This window comes from Chiloscyllium plagiosum, chromosome 37 (assembly GCF_004010195.1).
Source record: "Chiloscyllium plagiosum isolate BGI_BamShark_2017 chromosome 37, ASM401019v2, whole genome shotgun sequence".
Lineage (NCBI taxonomy): Eukaryota > Metazoa > Chordata > Chondrichthyes > Orectolobiformes > Hemiscylliidae > Chiloscyllium > Chiloscyllium plagiosum.
Window position 1 is genome coordinate 17,914,027 of NC_057746.1, and position 23,610 is coordinate 17,937,636.

The 23,610-nt window shown below is 44.7% G+C and overlaps 1 protein-coding gene across 1 annotated transcript in view; it reads left to right on the forward strand.

Annotated features, from left to right (window-relative positions):
• The first annotated feature begins 1,804 nt into the window (after positions 1-1,804).
• The window catches only part of LOC122541245 (butyrophilin-like protein 2), a 28,893-nt gene continuing 7,087 nt past the window's right edge, over positions 1,805-23,610 (forward strand). Inside the window, exon 1 of the mRNA XM_043677861.1 lies at positions 1,805-2,094. Within this exon, the coding sequence (XP_043533796.1) occupies positions 1,805-2,094 (290 nt within the window). The remainder of the gene's footprint in view (positions 2,095-23,610) is intronic.

Sequence of the window (23,610 nt, forward strand, 5' to 3'; positions counted from 1 at the left end):
TGCAGGTGATACAGAACAGGGCGGTATGGAAGGTTACACAGTGGGAGTTATTGACAGTGCCCACCAGGGTGAGAATCAATGTTGGGGCTCAGGGGCAAGGAGGAAAACTAAGGCCGAGTTCTATGTGACAGGTGCCCACATGGGGATGGGTGGGACTGGGCAAGGTGAGAGGGGATGTGGAGGCTTAGGGGGAGGGAACAGGGCTGTAGCTGACGACCAGGCCAAGCCCAGGGGCTGTGGGGTACACCATAAGCTGTGTTCACTGCCATCACTTGCCATCTGCTGAAAGTGACCGACACCTAGAAGGTACCTGGGACAATGCCCAGGGTGGGTGGAGACAGTGCCACTTTGATGGGCAAAATCACAGGCTTCATTTCTGCTCAACAGGAGGCCTCTCTCTCCAGCCATTGCAGTAGCACTGATCCCAGAAGGAGCAGTGAGTCCAGGAGCAGCAGTGGATTCGGGGAGCTGGAGTGGAAAGGGATCACTGTACTACGTTGATATGGAATGGGGCATTCAACGTGTGAGGTGTGGAGAGAAATGTTCTCTGAACTGGTGACAAGGACCGTGATGGGGGAATAACAGTTTGGCAGGGGCAGAGGGAGGCAGAGCATGGAATGGCATTGAAGGGTTACAAAATGCAGCTTCATCTCATTTGCAATCCTATCATCGTGCATGTGAGATACGTGCAGTGGGAAACACATTGGGGTCCACATGCTGGTTACTTGCCATGGCAACCAGGTCATTGGTCCTTGCACATTGCACATGGACATCTCAATGAAGGAGAGTTAATCACCACCGACTTTACCAGAGGTGGCTATGAGCCACAATCGATACAGGACAGGCAGCACTTCCCAAGGTTCTGGGGGCCTGGAACCAGTTCCCTCTCCATCTGCCCTGCACTGAGGGTATTGCACTGTATGTTACTGTGTGTAAATGATGACTTTCATGGATGATGCTGTGCTGGGATGAGAAGGGTTCAGAGCACATGGTGCCCTCCTGATATACAGCAATGTGTTTGTCACTGAGCCAGCAGAGAGTCTGTACCAAGTAGGTGCCGATCACAAAGTGACTCCATAACGCCATTTGTGGCCTTCATTGTCAGGGAGCCTCATGTCTCATTGTCTGGGAAGTGTGTGCAGTTGGTGTCTGCAGGGGAAGGCAGCACTGACTCTGTTCCAAACTGGGAACCTGTTCTGTTCCTTACATTCCCAACATGGATAATTTCCAGCCAGATGGATGGATCCAGACAGAGGTGGGATGCTGCTCACAGCAGTTACTTTGCTCAGAAGGTGAAGGCAAATTGAGGAGGAGCAGGAACACCAGCAGGGATCCTGGGAATATCCCAGGAACAGCAGTGATCCCAGGAACAGCAGGGATCCTGCAAACAGCAGGGAACCTGGGAACAGCAGTGATCCTGGGAATAGCAGCAATCCCAGGAACAGTGGTGGTCCCAGGAACAGCAGTGATCCTGGGAACAGCTGTGATTCTGGGAATAACAGTGATCCTGGGAACAGCAGTGATCCTGGGAATAACAATGATCCTGGGAACAGCAGTAATCCTGGGAATAAGAGTGATCCCGGGAACAGCAGTAATCCTAGTAATAAGAGTGATCCCAGGAACATCAGCAATCGTGGGTACAGCAGTGATCCCAGGTTCAGCAGTGATCCCGGGAACAGCAGGAAGTGTGGGAACAGCAGCTGCCTCAGAGGGCAAACGGCCTCCAGCTCAGGAAGAGGTTACAACTGCAGGGTCCTGAGACATTAAGGCCCGAGTCTTTCACCCTCAGTTCTATTTCCTCAGGATGAACAAGGCGCAATGTCAATGCAGCCTCTGTCTGTCCCGGGACCTCGTGACTGAGTTGTCCCAGCTGCTGGATCGGGCCCTGAGAGCGGAGGAAGTGGGGGCCCATCTCCTTCTGGTGTCTGAGAAGGGGACAGCGGTGTGGAACCTCAATGTGTTTGGCTTCTTCCAGGGAGCCACTGGGGATCTGTGTGGGATCTCTCAGTCACCCACCCACAAATGGATCAGTGCCATCTGTACAAGATCTCAGCCCACGCAGAAGGATTCAGGAATATCGCTGTCTTCCCCCAGGTACAGGGCACCATCAGCTGTAGTCATGTCCCATTGAGAGGGCGATATGACAATGCAGTGGAGTTCATCAATAGGAAGTGCTTCCAATCCATTAATATGCAGATTATCCGGAATCACCAGTCCCACTTCCTGAAGGTGTGTCCCCAGTACCCTGGGAGCTGCCATGGTTTCTACACCCTGGAGCACTCTCATGTCCCTGCTGTGACTGAGGGCCCAGGTGCCCTACAAGCTGGTTCCTGGAGACAAGGGCTACCCACTGTGGCCCTGGCTGATGACACCACTGCTCAACCTGATGACTGATGTGGACAGATTTGATTAGATTAGATTCCCTACAGTGATGAAACAGGCCCTTCGGCCCAACCAGTCCACATCGACTCTCCGAAGAATAACCCACCCAGACCCGTTTCCCTCTGCCTAATGCATCTAACACTATAGGCAATTTAACATGGCCAACTCACCTAACCTGCACATCTTTGGACTGTGGGAGGAAACCGGAGCACCCGGAGGAAACCCACACAGACACGGGGAGAATATGCAAACTCCACACAGACAATTGTCCGAGGCTGGAATCAAACCTGGGACCCTGGTGCTGTGAGGCAGCAGTGCTAACCACTGAGCCACCATTCCACCCTGTAGAATGTCAGGCCATGTTTCAACCAGGGCCATGGCAGAGCAGACAAAAGGCCTCCAGATCTGCTACTTGGAACAGTCTGGGTGGTGTCGGGGGGGGCTGCAAAATCCTCCAGACAGAGTAAGACCATCATCCTAGGGTACTGTACTCTGCACAATTGGAGCAGGCAGTAAGGGACCCAGACATATGGGAGCAGTCATCCAAGGAGAAAGATGAGGACATTGTGAGGGTTTTGAGTTCAGGGTGTCAGACATTGACTGACACCTGGCTCCAGGAGATGAGAGCTGGGCGTAGCAGACAATTGTGGACAGTAATAGAACATCTCTGCTGACAAATCGGAGGAAGTGAATTCACCCAGAGGGTGCTGAGACATTGGAATGCTCTATTGGATGTCTGGAGGAAGACGCAGTGGTTTGTTTTGAGGTTTGTTCTGAGCAGGACTCTGCTGTACGAGCTGTTCCCCGGGACACACACCAGGACAAACAGCAACTGCACCTGGAGGACCATCAACTCGGTGAAAGATGCTCTTTGGTCTGACCGAAACCTGTTAGTCTTCAGAGCAAGGAGTCAAGAGTGCTGTGCTGGAAAAGCACAGCAGGTCAGACAGCATCGAGGAGCAGGAGAATCAACCTTTTTAGGCATCAGCCCTTCCTGATGCAGGGCTTATGCCTGAAACATCGATTCTCCAGCTCCTCGATGCAGTCTGACCTGCTGTGGTTTTCCAGCACCACACTTCCAACACTTCCAGCATCTGCAGTCCTCACTTTCTCCTAGTTCTTTCTCGAACAAGGAGCTGACCCTGACTGAGTGTTCCAGACTGTCACATTCCAAGGTCCAGGACCACGTGCTGAGGGACATACTAAAGCACGGGACAGCTGCTGCCAAGGCCCAGTGGGGAAAGACCACTGTCTGAGGGCTTTGTACTGAAGGTAAGTGAGGGTCTGCTCAGTTTTTGGACCCTCCTACTGTGTCAAATATACATAAATATTAGGATTGTATGTTTAAGCCAGGGCTTTGGTTTGGTGGAGAATCAAACTCCACATTTTGTGTGTTTACTTGTTTTGCAACTGTGCAGAATCAAACGACTTTTGTGTCTATCTCTCTCTCTCTCTCTCTATCTATCTATATATGTATATATATATATACAATATAGACACAAAAGCAGTTTGGTTCATATATTATATGCAAAGACAGTATTTTGGTTTATATATTATATGCAAAGATAGTATTTTTATGAATACAGTATATTTTTCAAATTTAAAAAAAATAGACAATAGACAATAGGTGCATGAGTAGGCTATTCTGCCTTTCGAGCCTGCACAACCATTCAATATGATGATGGCTGATCATCCTTAATCAGTATCCTGTTCCTGCCTTATCCCCATAACCCTTGATTCCACTATCTTTGAGAGCTCTATCCAACTCTTTCTTAAACAAATCCAGAGACTGGGCCTCCACTGCCCTCTGGGGCAGAGCATTCCACACAGCCACCACTCTCTGGGTGAAGAAGTTTCTCCTCATCTCTGTCCTAAATGGCCTACCCCGTGATTTTAAGCTGTGTCCTCTGGTTCGGCACTCACCCATCAGCGGAGACATGTTTCCTGCCTCCAGAGTGTCCAATCCTTTAATAATCTTATACGTCTCAATCAGATCCCCTCTCACTTTTCTAAACGCAAGGGTATACAAGCCCAGTCGCTCCAATCTTTCAACTTAAGATCGTCCCGCCATTCCAGGAATTGACCTTGTGAATCTATTCTGCACTCCCTCAATAGCCAGAATGTCTTTCCTCAGATTTGGAGACCAGAACTGCACACAGTATTCCAGGTGCAGTCTCACCAGGGCCCCGTACAGCTGCAGAAGAACCTCTTTGCTTCTATACTCAATCCCTCTTGTTATGAAGGCCGGCATGCTATTAGCCTTCTTCACTACCTGCTGTACCTGCATGCTTGCCTTCATTGACAGGTGTACAAGAACACTCAGATCTCTTTGTACTGCCCCTTTACCTAACTTGGCTCCATTTAGGTAGCAATCTGCCTTCCTGTTCTTGCCACCAAAGTGGATAACCATACATTTATCCACATTAAACTGCATCTGCCATGCATCTGTCCTCTCACCTAACCTGTCCAGGTCACCCTGTAATCTCCTAACATCCTCCTCACATTTCACCCTGCCACCCAGCTTTGTATCATCAGCAAATATGCTAATGTTACTATTAATACCATCTTCTACATCATTAATGTATATTGTAACAAGCTGCGGTCCCAGCACGGATCCCTGCGGTACCCCACTGGTCACTGCCTGCCATTCCGAAAGAGAGCTGTTTATCACTACTCTTTGTTTCCTATTAGCCAATCAATTTTCAATCCAAGTCAGTACTTTGCCCCCAGTACTATGCACCCTAATTTTGCTCATTAACCTCCTATGTGGGACTTTATCAAAGGCTTTCTGAAAGTCCAGGTACACTACATCCACTGGCTCTCTCTTGTCCTTCTTCAGAGTTACATCCTCAAAGAATTCCAGAAGATTAGGCAAGCATGTTTTCCCCTTCATAAATCCATGCTGACTCTGACCTATCCTGTTACTGCTATCCAGATGTGTCGTAATTTCATCCTTTATAATTGACTCCAGCATCTTTCCCACCACTGAGGTCAGACTAACTGGTCTATAATTTCCTGCTTTCTCTCTCACTCCTTTCTTAAAAAGTGGTACAACATTAGCCACCCTCCAATCCGCAGGAACTGATCCTGAATCTATCGAACTCTGGAAAATAATCACCAACCCATCCACGATTTCTCGAGCCACATCCTTCAGTACCCTAGGATGTAGACCATCAGGCCCCGGGGACTTATCAACCTTAGACCTAACAGTCTCTCCAACGCCAATCCTTGGCAAATATAAATTCCCTTCAGTTCAGGTCCTTCAGCCACTGTTACCTCAGGAAGATTGCTTGTGTCTTCCCCAGTGAACACAGATCTGAAGTACCAATTCAACTCTTCTGCCATTTCTTTGTTCTCCGTAATATATTCCCCTGTTTCTGTCTTCAAGGGCCCAACTGTCTGAGGGCTTTGTGCTGAAGGGAAATGACAGTGCACTCAGTTATTGGACCCTCATGGTGTCTCAAATGCATTTAAATGTTGTCTGGTTCAAGTAAGAGATGACTGTGGTTTGTTTGGATAGAGTCAAACTCCAATGTTTGTTTGTTCCCTTGACCTGCTGCTGTCCAGAACCAAACTGTGTTGGTGATTATGTATTTATAAAGATTTTCTTTATGAAGAAAGTTTATTACAGGTATTGAAATTAAGAAATTGTTACAGTGTGATATATAAGAAGTGAAATAGCAATGCCAAAGTCAGATGAGGAGTCTCCTTGGATTAATGTATCTGACATGACAGGAGGTCAATTGATGTCATGATTGCTTCAGGCCAGAATTTGGAATGTTAATCGTATCCTGAAGAATGACCTTCCAATGAAATTCGGTTTGATGGCAGAAGGGTGATATCAGAAATTCCATGTATTCATAATTAGTTCATGAGTAATCCAGTTGCACCTCGCAGGCTTCACATGTAAAAATGTTCTCCATCCCCGAACGATTGGGAGAGAGATCAGTGTGAGTAAACACACAGAGTAATAACTGAAACAAACACATAAAATGCTGGAGAAACTCTGCAGGTCTGGCAGTAGCTGTGGAGACAGAAACAGCGTTGACCTTTCGAGTCCTGTCTGACTCTTCCACAGAATAGAATAATGTTGAAACCGGACTCTCCCAGGCTTATGGTGAAGTAACGCTTGTGAATACCCCACCTAGTGTTGATTCAGTCTGCTGTCAAACTGCCCAAATGCCCAGGAGCAAGTCATAGAATGAAGGCATACAGACTGAAGTGGTAAACCAGGCTTCAGGAAACAAAATCAATAAAGTTTAGACGAGACCACCAAAACTGGAAACAACACAATTTATTTCGAACTTGCAAGTACGGGCCTCAAATGCATAAGTGAAATGAAGCAAATTAGAACTCAGATTAGTGTCCAGTTATACCCTTTGAGCTGAGTGAGGTCATCTCTCCAGACTCCTAATTACCAATCTCTGTTACTATTTTGCCTCTACCCATCTATGCTCCACGCCCATTGCCCCTTTCTTTCCAAGTTGGCAATTTCCCCCTTGTACGTGCTGTAACTCTTATCTTGATGTTCCCTTTGTAACTTCTTTCACTATTCCTCGGTACATTCCATTCTTGTACATACATCTTAACAATGTATCTTTTTCGTGCTTTGCTTATATGTTTCAGTAATTTTAACTTTCTGCTGAAACTGTTGTTTTAAACCTTATGGCTAAAAAGAATTATTTTCTTTAATAAATAATTATGCACCGAAAATTAGAGATATTCTTCCCTAAATACTTGCAGAGTTAGTAGTTCTCTTGCTGTACCCCTTTTCTGTATGCTTTTTCTATACCTGCAAAAACAACATTTTATCCTATTTCTAACAAATCCCCCATTTCTTTTCTTAACCATTTGTTGTTTTTGCAATCTTATTTTCTGCCCTCTTTTCACCCTAAGGTGTCGAGGTTCACAATCTAGTCATTTCTGCCCGGCTAAATTTGCCTTTTTTAAACTCCTGGAGTAGTCTGTGACTCTCTCTTTTCTGCGCTTGTGCTATTGTCATGACCATTATTGGTTGTTGTCCTCCCAGCGACATTACCAGTTTAGTCATTATCCATTTTAACACATTAAACTCTATCAGTAAATCTATAATTATTAGTAGTGCATAAATGCCTAAATTCACTAACCATTTTTCCCACCCGGTCAATCTCCAGTTACCCCATCCCCATCCTTCATCTTTTCGGAGTTCATCTCCAATTTCTCTTATAGTGCTTATCTTTCTCTTTACTATTTCTGCCTTATCTTCCACTATGGAAGACGTGTCTGGGATGAAGGTGCAACATTCTTTACCAATCAGATCACAGGTTCCCCCTTTTTCGTCCAAAAGATAGTCTAAAGCCATTTGATTCTGTAAAGCTGTTAGTCTCGTGGCAATCATTTCAGTGGTTACAGCCGATATCTGCGATTGAGTTTCTCCCATTGCGCCGGTGGTATCATTAATTAAATTTTCAAGGGCAGTTTCTGTATTTCCACCCCTGCCTTTGTAGTGCCGTAGCTTGGGAGTAGTGTCCACAGTAGACGGTCTCCTTCAGAGACCTCTCGGGTCTTACGTCTTATCTCCCCCTCCTTCCTCAGGTTGGGCTCATGCTTTCACAGCAGCCACTCCAACCTTTCTGGTTCTATTCGGAGGTGAGGGACTATATAAGCGAGGTCTGAGGTGGGGATTCCAGCTTCGCCATGGTATGGGACCTCTGCGCAGCAGTGGCTTGACTGGTGTGGACACAAGATGATTTTCCTCGTTGGAAAGGTGCAGCATCATTCTGATCACAGAAACAGGTGGTATTCACTGCTCCTTTCAGTGGGGAAATTCTAAGACTATCAATAGCACCCTGATCTTTCGGGGTTGGCCTTGGCAACCATCCCGCAAAGTTATATTTGCTCTTTTCAGATCTCCATTTTGTATTTGAACCCACATCAAATTGTTGTACATCGCATACTTCTTTTTAGTGAGCAGTATTACTGAGGTGGGGATCCCAGAATCGCCATGGTGTGGGACCTCTGCACAGACGGCAAGTCCCTCTTGTTTAGCATAATTCTGGCACAGCGTAATGAAGTGATTTTTCCCGCTTCCTTGAATAGTTAGTACTACTAACATTACTAAACTATACCAGTATCTACCCATCTCTGAACCCTGCCTACTGTCCTGTCTTAACCTTTTAGGTGAAAATGTTGCTGGAAACGTCGATTCTCCTGTTCCCTGGATGCTGCCTGACCTGCTGCGCTTTTCCAGCAACACATTTTCAGTTCTGATCTCCAGCATCTGCAGTCCTCACTTTCTCCTTAACGTTTTAGGTGTCAGGGAGAGGTGAGTCCACACAGCCCTTACAATCAATAACAATATATATGTATCAGCAAATGTTAAAAAAAGTCTTTTGTCTCAGTTCATTCTTTCTTTCTTAACTTTCAAAGGGTTGTCTGTAGGATGAGCATGCCACTCCACCTTTGGGGCATTCACAGGACCTTTAACGCGACTCCACCCTTTCTCAGCAGTCTGAATAGCTGTTTCACTTGTTAGGAGGGTTAGGAATTGTCCCTCCCAGCTCGGGTGCAGTTTGGTATCTTTCCAGGTCTTGATCAGGACCCAATCACCCGGTTGTATTTGATGTACTACAAACTTGAGTGGCGGTGTCTCTACCAACAGGTCTTTATTCCTAAGAATAGACAAAGAAGAGCCGAGCGCCACAATATAGTTCTTTAAAAACTTGTCATTAAATTCAGCTGTAGGCACCTCTCCTTTCCCTCCTAGAAATGGTAGTCCAAACATCATTTCATAAGGTGAAAAGCCAATATCGCGCCTTGGGGCAGTCCGATTGCGTAATAATACAATAGGCATTTATTTGTTCCACCCGTCCAGAAGAGGGCGGGTGCCAAGGGGTATGAAATTCCCAAGAGATCTCTAGTCTCGCCATAACGTCTTGCAATATATTGGAAGTAAAATGGCTACCTTGGTCTGAGTCTGCATTTTCCACTATTCCATATCGTGGGATGATATGTTCAAGGAGGGTTTTCACCACTCCTTTTGAAGCGGCTGATGACATTGGGAAAGCTTCCACCCACCCAGTTAAGTGATCTACTAGTACTAACAGGTACTTCTGTTTTCCCACTGGGGGTAATTTGGTGTAATCCACCTGTATACTTTGGAAGGGTCTCAACCCTGGGTCTCTTCCTCCTTTGAGCCCTTCTCATAACATTTTCTTATTGATCTTTCGACAAATTATACATCCTGTACATATCTGTTTTACCAATGTATATATTCCTTTAAATCTATATTTTCTTAACACTGTGTCACACACAGCTTGAGAACCCCAGTGACTACCCTGGTATAAGGTGGCTAAGATGTTTCTCATGACTGATTTGCTCAATAGTTCCCTCCCGTCGGGGAGGATCCACTTTCCTTCAGTTGTCTTAGTAGCTCCTATTTCTTGGAACTCTTTTTCCTCTTCTTCTGTGTACACAGGGTTCACAGGAGAAGAGTCAACTAGGGGTGTAAGAATCTGTACCCTTGTTATTGTATGATTCATAGCTGCCTCTTTAGCTATCTCATCTGCTAGCCGGTTCCCCTTTGCGTGTTCCCTTTCTGATGTCCAGGTACATGGACTATAGCTATTTCTCCGGGTAATTTTAGACTTTTTAGTACTTGTCCTATTAATTCTTCATGTACTAATTCTTTCCTCGACTATTGATTAGTCCCCGTTCTTGCCACACCTTTCCGAAGGTATGGACTACCCCATAAGCATATTTGGAGTCAGTGAAAACTGTCCCATCCCAATTCTCGAAGTGTTTTAAAGCTTGATTTAATGTGTACAATTCACAGGTCTGAGCTGACCATGTGTTAGGCAGCCAGTCTGCCTCCACTATTTGGTTTTTGTTATCCATTGTGTCTTTTTCCTTCCACTACTCTTGATGATCCATCTATAAACAATCTATCCCCGTCATGTAAAGATAGATCTCTCAGGGCCTGTCTAATTTTGGTTTGACACTCTATGATATCTAAACAGTCATGTTCTAATTCTCGTTTGTCTAAAGATTCTCCCTTCCATAAGAAGGTAGCTGGGTTTAGACAGGTGTCTATTGCGAACACCAGGTCATCTTTTTCCATCAGGATGGCCTCGTCAACCATCTCCCTGTCTTTTGGTTTAACACAGTTCTGACTTGATGGGGGGTGGGGGGAGTACTAACTACTATAAGGCTGTTCCATCTGCTGTCTTTGCAGCCTCTAAATCTTTTAGTCCCTTTCCCCCCTTTGTAGTAAACAATGGGGCATCCTGAAGATCTGAAATTGCAGGTATTAGGGAGTCTATTACTGCTCCTTGTGGATTCAGGGTGGCTTCTTTAACTACCTCTTTGACCAGCCTATTTCCCCTTACTTCTAGGTCATTCACCTTCTGATGTCCATTTATATGAATTACCACTATTTCTCTTGGGAGTAACAGAGATTTCAGCACTTGTTTTATCAATTCCTCATGAGCTAGTTCTTTTCCTCTGCTATTTATCAGTCCTCTTTCTTGCCAAATTTTTTTTTCGAAGTTATGTACCACTCCAAACGCATATTTGGAGTCTGTAAATATTGTTCCTTTTTTGTTTTCTAAGGTTCTGAAAGCTCTTTCTAGGACATAGAGTTCACAAGTTTGGGCTGACCAGCCATTAAGCAGTCTTTCAGCCTTGATTATGCTTCCCTCTATCCAGTCTACTACAGCATATCCATTGTGCCTTTCACCCTCAATCATCCGGGAGGGCCCGTCAATAAACAACTGAGCTCCCGCATGCAACGGTGCGTTTCTTAAGTTCATTCGTACTTTAGTCTGATATTCAGTAATATCAAGGCAGTCATGTTCTGGATTGCCAGGTGCCTTCTCCCCCCTCTCTCCGCCACAGAAATGCAGCTGGATTCAAGCAGCTGTCTGTGACTAACACAAGGTCATCCTGTTCTATTAAGATTGTCCTGCTTTCTGATTTAGTATGGTCCGTACCTGATGTGGGGTGCTGACTATTAAGGCTCCCCCAAAAGTAAGTTTCTGACTCTCCTCGACTAATAAGACTGTTGCTGCCACTGTCTGCACACACTCTGGTCAGTAATGTAGCTTTCCATTCTTTAATTGACAATGAATTAATGCAGTTCATGTTTTAAATTAACCATGAATCAATATGACAGGTCACTGAGAATGTGTGAAGAAATCCTGCCAATTAATATTGATTCAGGCTAACACAATTGATTTATTATAAATATTAATTATTAATTATATATATTATAATTCAGGGTGGAAATGCAACAAGTGCCTAAAACATTTTAAAAACTGTAATCGCGCAGTTCTGTTTGTTTACCAGTCACTTGTGACTTCTCGTTCTGTTTCTGTCATTGTTTGCTCGAGCACATTCATTTTTAAGAACCTCAACAGATTCCATAGCACCATTTGCAGTTAATTCAATCCCCAATTTGGTGGCAATTTCTCGTCATGAACACAAAACTGGTTCTTCATGCCTCTCATCACAAAACTGTCGCCATAATCCAATTAACTTTTTCATTCCCACTCCCTTTGGCTTAAATTTTAAGGATGACCTTGCTGCCCCCATATCGGCTAAGAAAACTACGTCCTCTTTGTAAGGTCCCACCTTTAAATTAATCAAGAGTTCCTGGTGGGTCCCTGGGGCAGGAACTCCTGACACCCCTATTTTTCATCAAGGTTCATAAAAGGCACTGCCTTTACTTTCTGTTTTAGATCAGGACACTCTCTCTTAAAGTGACCTGTCTTTCCACAGTAATAACATCCCGCCTGTGGGGATTTCCACTTTGATCCTTGTTCCTGTCTACCAGACCCCTTAACATCTCCTCCCCGATCCTTCCTCCTCACTTTATTCCAGCATACTACCCGCCACCATTCCGGTTTCCTTATCCTTTTAGTTTTGTCCTTTTCTTTATTACCTCATCAACCATGGCTATCATTATTTTTGCCTTCTGTTTCTGCTTCTCAGATCAATTGCTGAGCCGATTTAACCAACTGAACAGCTTTAGGGCCACCCCATGGCCATTCCTCATCACCCAATGTTTTGTTTAGACCTTGATTTTTAAAGAAATATTACAATATTTCTTGCTCCCTGTAATCTCAAATATAATTTGTCAATTTATGCTTGTCTAACTTTAAAGCCTGCTCCTAAATATACATTTAGGAATCTTACTTGTAAATTCACTACAATTACCCGGTTTTAGTCCCTTGATTTAAATCCAAAATCAGTTTTCTGAAGTAGTCCTGACCAGTCATTGCTCAATTCCAACGCTATAGATTGTTAAAATAAAACTTCTAATGCATGAATAATGGCCGAATCCAAGGTCACCGATTTTAACCATAGGATTTTATTTTTGATTTATTATAATCTAATGTTGAACTGAAACTTCAACTGTCCTCCATAAATCGCTTTTATGTCAGGATAAAAGAGATTAGTTAGAAACTGATAGTAAGGCAGTCATGACCTATAAAAAGAGCAGGAGTTAACATTTTATTTCATAATCTGTAAAATCCTTAACCTTAAAAGAAATTATGTTAAAATTTCCATAATAGAAATCAGATTCAAAACAGTCCCGGATCTCAAGCTCCAGGGAACAAACATTCAATCACCAACAAACAAATGTGCATTCAGACTGAATCACAAAGGATTAAACTTTCTACTAGCTGTACAGCTCTTTTCTCTCTCTCTCTCTCTCTCTCACACACACACAGACACCGTGTCTCACAGACACTTTGAGTTTCCCGCAACGACTCCTCTAGCTTTTGAATATTTTTCTGGACGTCTGGCCATAAGTTAGTTACGAAGTACACCCTCAGTAGCCCTTAAGCTACAGCCCTTCTGATATGAAGCATAATCTGATTCCTCCTGACTATAAGGCTGTTTTTCATTGACATTTTATCATTTTTTTTTATCCTTTCTTCGCGTCTGAGGATTGTATTTCCAATCTCGTAACATTTCCTAAAGGGCTGTCCGTTGGAATGCGGTCCTCGGACATCCCTTTAGTTCTTCTACTATACTTAAATCGCTATTATTATTTCCCATTTCAATACTCGGCCGTTTCTTTATGTAATTTAATTAACCTTACTGAGGTTCGGTGTTACCTACTTCAGCACCCACTTCAGGGTCCTGACCTTCGCGTGGGGGATTTCCCCTCTTAACAACCAGTCTAAGGCTGGGTGGTCAAATCAGGTAGGCACCTCACTCTTCAAATTAAATACCTTAATTTATGAGTTGCCAATTCCCCGTACTTTCCGTACGTCCCGACCACCAAGGTAATGCTTAAAGATCCCTTTTCATACCTTGGTCTGTGCACAAGAGTTACCTAGTCGAATCTGCGCGTCCTTATCCCGCGGCAATACCTGGTTGCCTACCCGACCGAACTTCCTGCTGCGTGTCAGCACGCCCTGTTCTGTGGCAATACCTAGCAACCAGTACCATTGCCAACCGCGGTCACTTACCCGACCGAACTTCCCGCTGCGTGTTTGTGTGCCCTGTCCCGCAGCAATTCCCCGGATATATCCAACTGACAACCGTGATAACTGTTACCTACCCTGGTTGATCGGGTTCGCCGAACCCGGCCGCCCAGAACTCCGGTTCCCCAGATCCCCGGATATATCCACCTGGCAGCAACTACCGCTGCCAGCCACCCGGATACATCTACCTAGCAACAGTTTCAACGGCTACCCACCCTGGCTGACTGGATTAGCCTATTCCAGTCACCAGCACCCCGGTTCCCCGGATCCCTGGATATATCCGAATGACAGCAAATACCACTGCCCACCCCGGTCACCCGGATAAATCTTTTAAGACCTTTCTTACCCGGGTCTTGTGTACACAAGAGTCACCTGACCGGACCCGCCGCGTCTCAACCCGTCTTGTTTCCAGGGTCTCTCAGTCCGGATCTTGCTCGCCCACAGCCGCTGCGGCAAAGAGGGAAACTAAAGACCGCCGAAATCAGCGAGGTGATTTCCCAATAACTGCTGAGCGACCGGAGCATGGGCTCCCAGGACGAGCACCCAAATCTGTTCGAAACAAAATCAATAAAATTTAGACGAGACCACCAAAACTGGAAACAAGACAATTTATTTCGAACTTGCAAGTACGGGCCTCAAATGCATAAGCGAAATGAAGCAAATTAGAACTCAGATTAGTGTCCAGTTATACCCTTTGAGCTGAGTGAGGTCATCTCTCCAGACTCCTAATTACCAATCTCTATTACTATTTTGCCTCTACCCATCTATGCTCCACGTCCATTGCCCCTTTCTTTCCAAGTTGGCAATTTCCCCCTTGTACGTGCTGTAACTCTTATCTTGATGTTTCCTTTGTAACTTCATTCATTATTCCTCAGTACATTCCATTCTTGCACGTACATCTTAACAATGTATCTTTTTCGTGCTTCGTTTATATGTTTCAGTAATTTTAACTTTCTGCTGAAACTGTTGTTTTAAACCTTGTGGCTAAAAAGAATTATTTTCTTTAATAAATAATTATGCACCGAAAATTAGAGGTATTCTTCCCTAAATACTTGCAGAGTTAGTAGTTCTCTTGCTGTACCCCTTTTCTGTATGCTTTTTCTATACCTGCAAAAACAACATTTTATCCTATTTCTAACAGTAAACACACAGAGTAATAACTGAAACAGACACAGAAAATGCTGGAGAAACTCTGCAGGTCTCGCAGTATCTGTGGAGACAGAAACAGCGTTGACATTTCTAGTCCTGTCTGACTCTTCCACAGAATAAAATAATGTTGAAAACTGACTCTCCCAGGCTTATGGTGAAGTAACGCTTGTGAATACCCCACCCTAGTGTTGATTCAGTCTGCTGTCAAACTGCCCAAATGCCCAGGAGCAAGTCACAGAATGAAGGCACACAGACCGAAGTGGTAAACCAGGCTTCAGGAAAGGATACAACCTCAAGCAAGGTGAAGATTGTTACATGCTTTTGCACAAATAGTTTAAAACTGTTCCAGTACCTTCCCAAAATATTAAGATGATTGTATCAATTACTGGAATGACTGACACAATATAGAGCTATTTTGAAAAAATACAATTTTATCATAAACTTTGGAAAGCCAGAAAACAATGTTAGATTTTGGAGTTCATGACCACAATTATTTAATGTTGGCAATCTATAATCTGTAAGGATGGGTTACTAAATTTAAGAAAGAGCAGTTCAGAAATGCTAGTTAATCGGACAAAAAAGACTGAGGAGTGAAAAGTTTTATCAGGCAGCAGTTAGTTAATTATGGAATGTACTGCCTTGAAGTGTGGTAGAGGAATGTTCAGTTGAGACATTCGAGTGGGCACTGGATGATTATTTGGATAGTAATGTATTCAGGAATACTCTATGGGGAAAAGGCAGGAGATTGACACTGGGTAATACGTCAGTGTAGGCACGACGGACTGAATGGCTACCTTCTGTGCTGAAGGATTCTGTGACTCTGTGATTGGTTCTGCTGCTGCTGGAATTTCTTTTCCACATCTGTTGCAACATTCAATTCTTGTTTACAGTCAGAAAGGACTGATTGGTTATAGCTTACCTAGCAACAGCCTCAGATATACTCAGATATAAAGCAAACATGTGAATTAAATCAAATGAAATCAATCGCCAATTTATTTGCATAATATTAAACTGGACATTATTTACTGTGTTCATTGTGTTCCAGTGTAGTCTGTGTGATGTTGGAGTAGGGAAAGGCTGTGTGAAGTGGACTTGGTTCAGTTGGCAGACTTTCTGACTGAAAGTGGTAGCAGAGACAGAGTAAAAGTTTTATATTCACCGCTGGCTTGGTCGAAAGTGGACATTGGCAGGAATTTGATCAGGTTTCTGACTGGGTCCAGATGGGCAGATCTAGTCTCCTTACTAAGGAAAGATACTTGCATAGAGGGAGTGATTAAGGAAAGATATTTGCATAGAGGGAGTGAAGCAAAGTTTGACCAAATAAATTCCTGGGATGGAGGGACTGTCCTATGAAGAATGATCATAGGCCGGTATTTTCTGGAGCAATCTCATTCAAACATGAAAAATTCTAACAAGGATTGACAAGGAAGGATGAAGGAACGTTTCTCCTGCTAGGGGTTTGAAACCAGGTGACACATCTCAGACTGAGACAGGCCATTTTATTTATTCAGTCAGGAGACATGGACATTGCTGGCTGAGCCAGTACATACTACCTGGTAGTGGTGGTGAACTAGGAGAAAGGGAGAACTGCAGATGCTGGAAATCAGAGTCGAGAGTGTGGTGCTGGGAAAGCACAGCAGGTCAGGCAGCATCCGAGGAGCAGAAGAATCGATGTTTCCAACATAAGCTCTTCATCAGTGGTAATGAACTAATTTCTTGAACAGCTGCAGTGTATATGGTGTAGTTAGACCCACAATGCTGCGAGAGAGAGAAATCCAGAGTACACAGTTCTGGCCATGTCTGTGCCCAGGAAACTGTGGTTGGGAATTTTTTTATTCACGAGATGAGAGCAACATTGGATAAGCAGCATTTACTACCCATCCCTAATTGCCCAGAGGACAGTTAAGAGGCAACTACTTTGCTGTGGGTCAGGGGTCTCACACAGGATGGCAGTTTCCTTCCCTAAAGGGCATTATGAAACATTAGTCTTTCTGACAATTGGCAATGGATTCATGGTCATCATTAGATTCTTAATTCCAGATTATTCTTGAAATCAAATTCCACCATCTGCAGTGGCGGGATTTGAACTTTGACCTCCAGAACATTATCTGGCTCTCTGAATTAATAGCAATAATACCACAAAGTCATTGCCTCCTTCATCTGTTGCCAGCTGAAGATTGGTGGGTAAATCCCGAAAGAAAAGGAACTGGAATTTTTTCTGCGGAGATCTTGGGCTTTGAAGGACTTGGTGGCTGAGATTTGTGCAATTGAAACCAAGTGATTGCTCACCAATCCATGATATTGATCTTTGTTGTATCAGCTAACTAATATGTAATTTATAGTTGATATTAGCTGCAGTTAGCCTGCTAGTTTGTGTCATTTCTGCTTGGTTTGGTGAAAGTAAAAAGGGTCAAGTAAAATCTTGTCCATTTTGTTTTTACTTAGTGGTTTCTCGGTAAATTGTGTTCTTTTGGTTTTGTCAATGAAATAACTGCACAGAGGCTGGTATCCTGTCAACAAGTCACTCTTTATTTATTTTTCCACTTATGGAGTCAGCTATTACGAGGGGGCATAGCTTTAAATTAAGGGGTGGTAGGTATAGGACAGATGTTAGAGGTAGATTCTTTACACAGCGAGTCGTGAGTTCATGGAATGCCCTGCCAGTAGCAGTGGTGGACTCTCCCTCTTTATGGGCACTTAAATGGGCATTGGATAGGCATATGGAGGATAGTGGGCTAGTGTAGGTTAGGTGGGCTTAGATCGGCGCAACATCGAGGGCCAAAGGGCCTGTACTGCGCTGTATTCTTCTATATTCTATGTTCTATGTGTTTTGTACAAGGGCTCTGACCAGCCAGCTCAGAGCCAGTCCTTTGGATCAGGAGACTCTCTGAACCTCCTGTTTATTCTTTTTTCTTTTCTTTTTTCTTTCCCCACACTACCACCTAACTGCGGTGGTGCTTATATTTTCCCCACACCCATGTTGTGTGTGTGCAGGTGTGAGACACAAGGTGTGCGAATCTTTATTCAATCCCTACCACCAGGAAGATAGGAAAACACCTGAGTGGCCAGTAACAAGCAGTTACCTTCACATCAAAGGGCAATGCTGTGTGATCACACAGTGAAGGGGAGGGCTGGGATTAAATCAACATAGAGTTGGAGAGGGAAATAATGCACTCCACTCCCTGCGGTGCCCACCTCTCCTCCTGTTTATTTTTTTTTTCTTCTTTTCCCTTCACAGCAAAACACTTCTATTTATTTATTTATTTATTTATTTTTATTTTTATTTTCTACCCATGGTGTGTGTGTGCAGGTGTGAGACACAAAGTGCACGAATCTTTATTCATTTCCAACACCAGGAAGATAGGAAAACACCCAAGTGGCCAGTGACAAGCAGTGCCCTTCACATCAAAGGGCAATGCTGTGTGATCAAACAGTGAAGGGGAGGGCAGGCATTAAATCAAAATAGAGTTGGAGGGGGAAATAAAACACTCCACTCCCTCCGGCGCCCACCTCTCCTCCTGTTTGTAACTGTAGGTCAAGGCTTCCTGACTGATCCGGGTTAACAACCCCATCAGGGATCTCATAGTCAATGAGATCCACCTGAATCCAAGCACTACATCCTTCCTTCCCCCCTCCCCCAAGTCCCAGAATGTCGGGCTGTTCTTTATCTTGCAGTTTCTCCTGAGAGGTTTTCACTCCAGGCCCGGTTGGTATGACTCCAACCTAGACTCATGTGTCATGTACCGGACCATAGCCCGTCTCTCGCGTCTGGAACGTCTTGGGAGAGTTTCATCCTCTTCTTCTGGTGGTAACGGTATTGAGGCTGCATCCATCTTGGACTCGAAGATTTCTTTGATGCGAGATGAAGGGGCAGTGGCCATGGTTTCTGACAGGCCTTCTGGCTGTTCTGAGGGGCCACGTACGTTTTGCCCCTGCCCCATTTGCAAGGTAACCGCTTTCAGGTGATCCACATGTTTGGTCAGGACCACCTCACCTCCCCAAACTTTGAATGTTATGTGGCCAGACCTTGCATCAACCTCACCTCATACCCAATTTCTGTGGTTCCAGCATGTAACTTCATCCCGTGAAATAAACAGACTCTCTCGCTGACAGGAGTCATGTGGCTGGCTCTGGCTTTCCTGCTGCTGTTCCCCCCTCCTCTCCCACCCAGGTCCTGGAATATCAGGTTTAACCTGACGCAGAGTATTCTCCCCATCAGTAACTCTGCTGGAGCTATCCCTGCACTTGCATGTGGGCTGGTCCTATAACCAAACAGGAAGTGGGACAGTTTGGTGTCGAGTGATTCTGTAGGCTCTTTCTTCAAGCCTGCCTTCAATGTTTGGACCGCTCTTTCCATGAGACCATTGCATGATGGATGGTGTGGAGCTATCTGAACATTCAACTTTAGGAAATATTTGAACTCCCCACTGGTAAATGATGGCCCATTTTCCATGACCAGTACTACCGGGAGTCCATGTATCATTATCCCTGAGTTTACTGAAGACACTTTAGGAACCATGAATGGGTGTCCACAATGACCAGAAACATTGACTCCAGGAAAGGACCAGCAGAGTCAACAAGGAACTGAGTCCCGGGTTTACCCAGCTATTCCTATGAATGTGGTGGGGGGGGGGGGGTTGTTGGTGAGTTGGTGATAATATTTCTCTTTGTTGGCACTCTGGGCACTGCCCCACCAATGCAGCTCTGTTAGCAACCAATCCTGGCCACTCAAAATGAGGTCTTGCCAAGATCTTCATTTTGGAAGCTCTTGGATGACCCTGGTGGAATGCAGCCAGTATCTGGCAGAGACCTTTACTCAGGACAATCACTCTTGCTCTCCATAATGATATGCTGTCCTCTGTGGTTACCTGGTCTTGCTGGGTCTGGAAGGTTTCAATCCTGGTTGTGATGGCTCCTTTGGTTTCCCCCATCACCACCAGCTGCTTCAGTTTTGCCAGGATGGAATACTGTTTGTGCCCACTGTCTGATATTGTCAGCAGTGACCAGGAGGGTATCCAGAAAGTATCAAACCAGAATGGACTCTTCCAGGGAAGATGCTACCAGTGGGGTATCTGCCAGTGGGAGGCAGCACAAGGCATCCGCATTTGCCTCGGGGATCTTATTCGAATTGTACACACTGAGAATAAAGGACCAACCGCTACATTCAACCAAAAGCTATGGATGGCACACCCTTGACTTCTTTAAGTTCTTTAAGGGTTTTGCGGTGCACTATTATGACAAATTTACATCTTTACAGGTTTGGGTGGAACTTTCCCACACCAAAGATGACTGCCAAACCTTCCTTCTCTTTCTGAGTTTATTTGCGCTCAGCATCAGCCAAAGTCTGGGCCATCAGTGAGCCAACACTACCCCAATACTGCATGGGCAAGCCCCACTTCTCATTTGGGACCGTACTGGGCACACAGTCTAGATGACAATAGCTGCTTTTTCCCTTCCCTAAAGGCTACTTCTTGGCAATGTGACCATTTCCAAGGCAGACCCTTTCTCAATAGCAAGTGGTGTGCCAAGATGGGGGCCAGGTTATGGATGAATTTTCTGTAATAATTCACTAACCTGACGCTGGTGAGATCATAGTGGGGATCAAGGAAATGGCTCAGGACCTGAATAATTGCTTCACATCAATCTTCACGGTGGAAGACACGAGTAATATCCCAAAAATTCAAGAAAGTGAGGGGGCAGAGATAGGTATGGTGGACTCAACAAGGAGAAGGTGCTAGAATAACTGAACGGCCTGAAGGTGGATAAATAACCTGGACCAGATGGACTATACTCCACAGTTCTAAGGGAGATAGATGAAGAAATAATGGAGGCGTTAGTCGTGATCTTGCAGGATTGCTAGAACCTGGGAGCATTCCAGAGGACCGGAAAATCTTGAACATTACACCCCTGGTTAAAAAGTGAGTAAGGCAAAAGAGGGAAAATTACAGACTGATGAGCCTAACCTCAGTTATGGGGAAGATCCTGGAATCCATCATGAAGGCTGAGATTTCTGAGTACTTGCAAGCGTATGGTAAAATAAGGCAAAGTCAACATGGTTTCATCAAGGGAAGTCATATCTGACAAATATTCTAGAATTCTTTGAGGAAGTAACTAGCAGGTTAGACCACGGAGAACCAATGGTAACTTATCTACCTGGACTTCAGAAGGCCTTTGACAAGGTGCCACACAGGAGGCTACTGAGTAAGATACAGCTCCATGGTGTCAGAGGCAAGGCACCAGCATGGATAGAAGCTTGGCTGTCTGGCAGAAAGCAGAGAGTGGGAATAAAAAGGTCCTTCTCAGGATGGCAGCCAGTGACCAGTGTTCCACAAGGCTCAGTGTTGGGACCACAACTTTTCACTTTATACATTAACGATCCAGATGAAGGAACTGAGGGCATTCTGACTAAGTTTGCAGATGATACAAAGGTAGGTAGAAGGACAGGTAGCATTGAGGAGGGGGGAAGGATTTGGACAGGTGAGGAGAGTGGGTAAAGAAGTGGCAGATGGAATACAGTATGGGAAAGTGTGAGTTCATGCACTTTGGGAGGAAGAATAGAGGCATAGACTATTTTCTAAATGGGGAGAAAATTCAGAAGTCTGAAGTGCAAAGAGACTTGGGAATTCAAGTCCAGGATTCTCTCAAAGTACACTTGCAGGTTGAGTCAGTAGTTAGGAAAGCAAATGTAATGATGGCATTTATTTTGGGAGGACATGAATACAAAAGCAGGGATGTACTTCTGTAAGGGTCTGGTCAGACCACATTTGGAGCATTTTGCGCTATATATCTCAGGAAGGATGTACTGGCCCTGGAGCGTGTTCAGAGGAGGTCCACGAGAATGGTCCCAGGAATAAAAACTTAACATATGAGGAACGTTTGAGGACTGTGGATCTATACTCAAAGGAGTTCAGAACGATATGGGGAGGATCTATTTGTAACATACAGAATATTGAATGGACTGAACACAGTAGATGTTGGGATTTTTTTCCCCATTGGTAGGAGAGACTAGGACCCAAGGACATAGTCTTTTAGAATGGAGATACGGAGAAACATCTTCAGCCAGAGAGTGGTGAATCTATGGATTTCATTGCCACAGAAGGCTTGCACAGGCGGAGTCTGGAAGAACACAGCAAGCCAGGCAGCATCAGGAAGTGGAGAACTCAATGTTTCAGGTGTAACCTTTCTTGAGGACTCTGTTGGGTGTGGGAAGGAGCTGCAGATAAAGGGGGTGGCAGAGACAGGGTGGTGAAGAGGGGTAGGTGAAGACAGGGAGAGGATAAGATCTGGTTGGTCAGTGGAAGCCAGGTCATTGAGTATATTTAAGACAGAGATAGATAGGGTTTTGAGTATCAAGTGGATCAAGGGTTATGAGGAGAAATGGGAGAATGGGGTTGAGAACTTATCAGCCTTGATTGAATGGCAGAGCAGACTCGATTGGCTGAATGGCCTAATTTCTACTCCTTTGTCTCATGGTCTTATGGTCTAACCCAAGGAAAGGCCTAAGCTCCAGGACAGACGTGGGAACTGGAACACCTTTGATCACCCTCACTTTGTCTTCCAATAGGTGTAACCCAGTCTTGTCCACTCTGTAGCCCAAGTATGTCAGTTGGGGCACCTGGAATACACATTGTTGTCTTCTAAGGCATACATCCACCTTGGAGAAATGTTTAAACCATGTCCAGATAGTGTTCTTTATTGGTCATCCCTGTTATTAGTACATCATCCAGATTATTAGCAACCTGGGGTAGCCCTTGTAAAACGTTCACCATGGTCCTCTGGAAAGGAGTGCAGGCTGATGATACCCCAAATGGCAGTTTTATACATTGATATAAACCTTTATGGGTATTAACTGTAGCATACATCTGGGACTCCTCATCCAGTAGTAATTGAAGATAGGCTTGGCTCATGTCCAGCTTTGAGAAAGGACAGCCACCCCCTGACAGTTTTGGATCTAAGTCCTCTATGTAAGGGGCTGAGTATTTCTCCAGCTGCGAGAAGTGGTTTACTCAAAATCACCAGAAAGTCAAACCAAGCCATCAGGTTTCCCAATTGGTACGGATGGTGCTGCCCATTCCATAAATTGAACTGATTTGATGATTCCTTCATTTTCCAGCCTCCTGATTTCTGCCTCTACTTTTACCCGTAAGGCAAATGGCACTGGGCAGGCCTTGCAGAATTGCTTTCTGGTAAAGTGGTCTTAGCCTTTTTGAAAGGCCCCAGCCCATCCTGAAAAACTTCTGGGTATTTAATTAGGATGTCACTCAGCCACCCATTTTCATAAAGTAAAAGCTTTGAGCCAATCAAGGTGAACATTTCTCAGCCACTTCCGCCCCAGTAGGCTTGGGCCTGAGCCTTTTACTACCAACTGTCCCAACTGCTTCCCATTAGAGATCGGAACCAAAGCTGTACCTTTAATCCGTAATGGTTTCCCAGTGAAGGTTCTCAGTCTGGATGAGGCCTTGCACAAACGTAAAGGTTGGAGTCAAGAGTGAATCATGTGAAAGAAAGACTCAGCAATCACTGAAACAGCTGCACGAGGACCAGGTGACCATTTAACCAAACATTTATTTGAATTGGTTCTGATTTGGATGTTGCTAAGCAATGT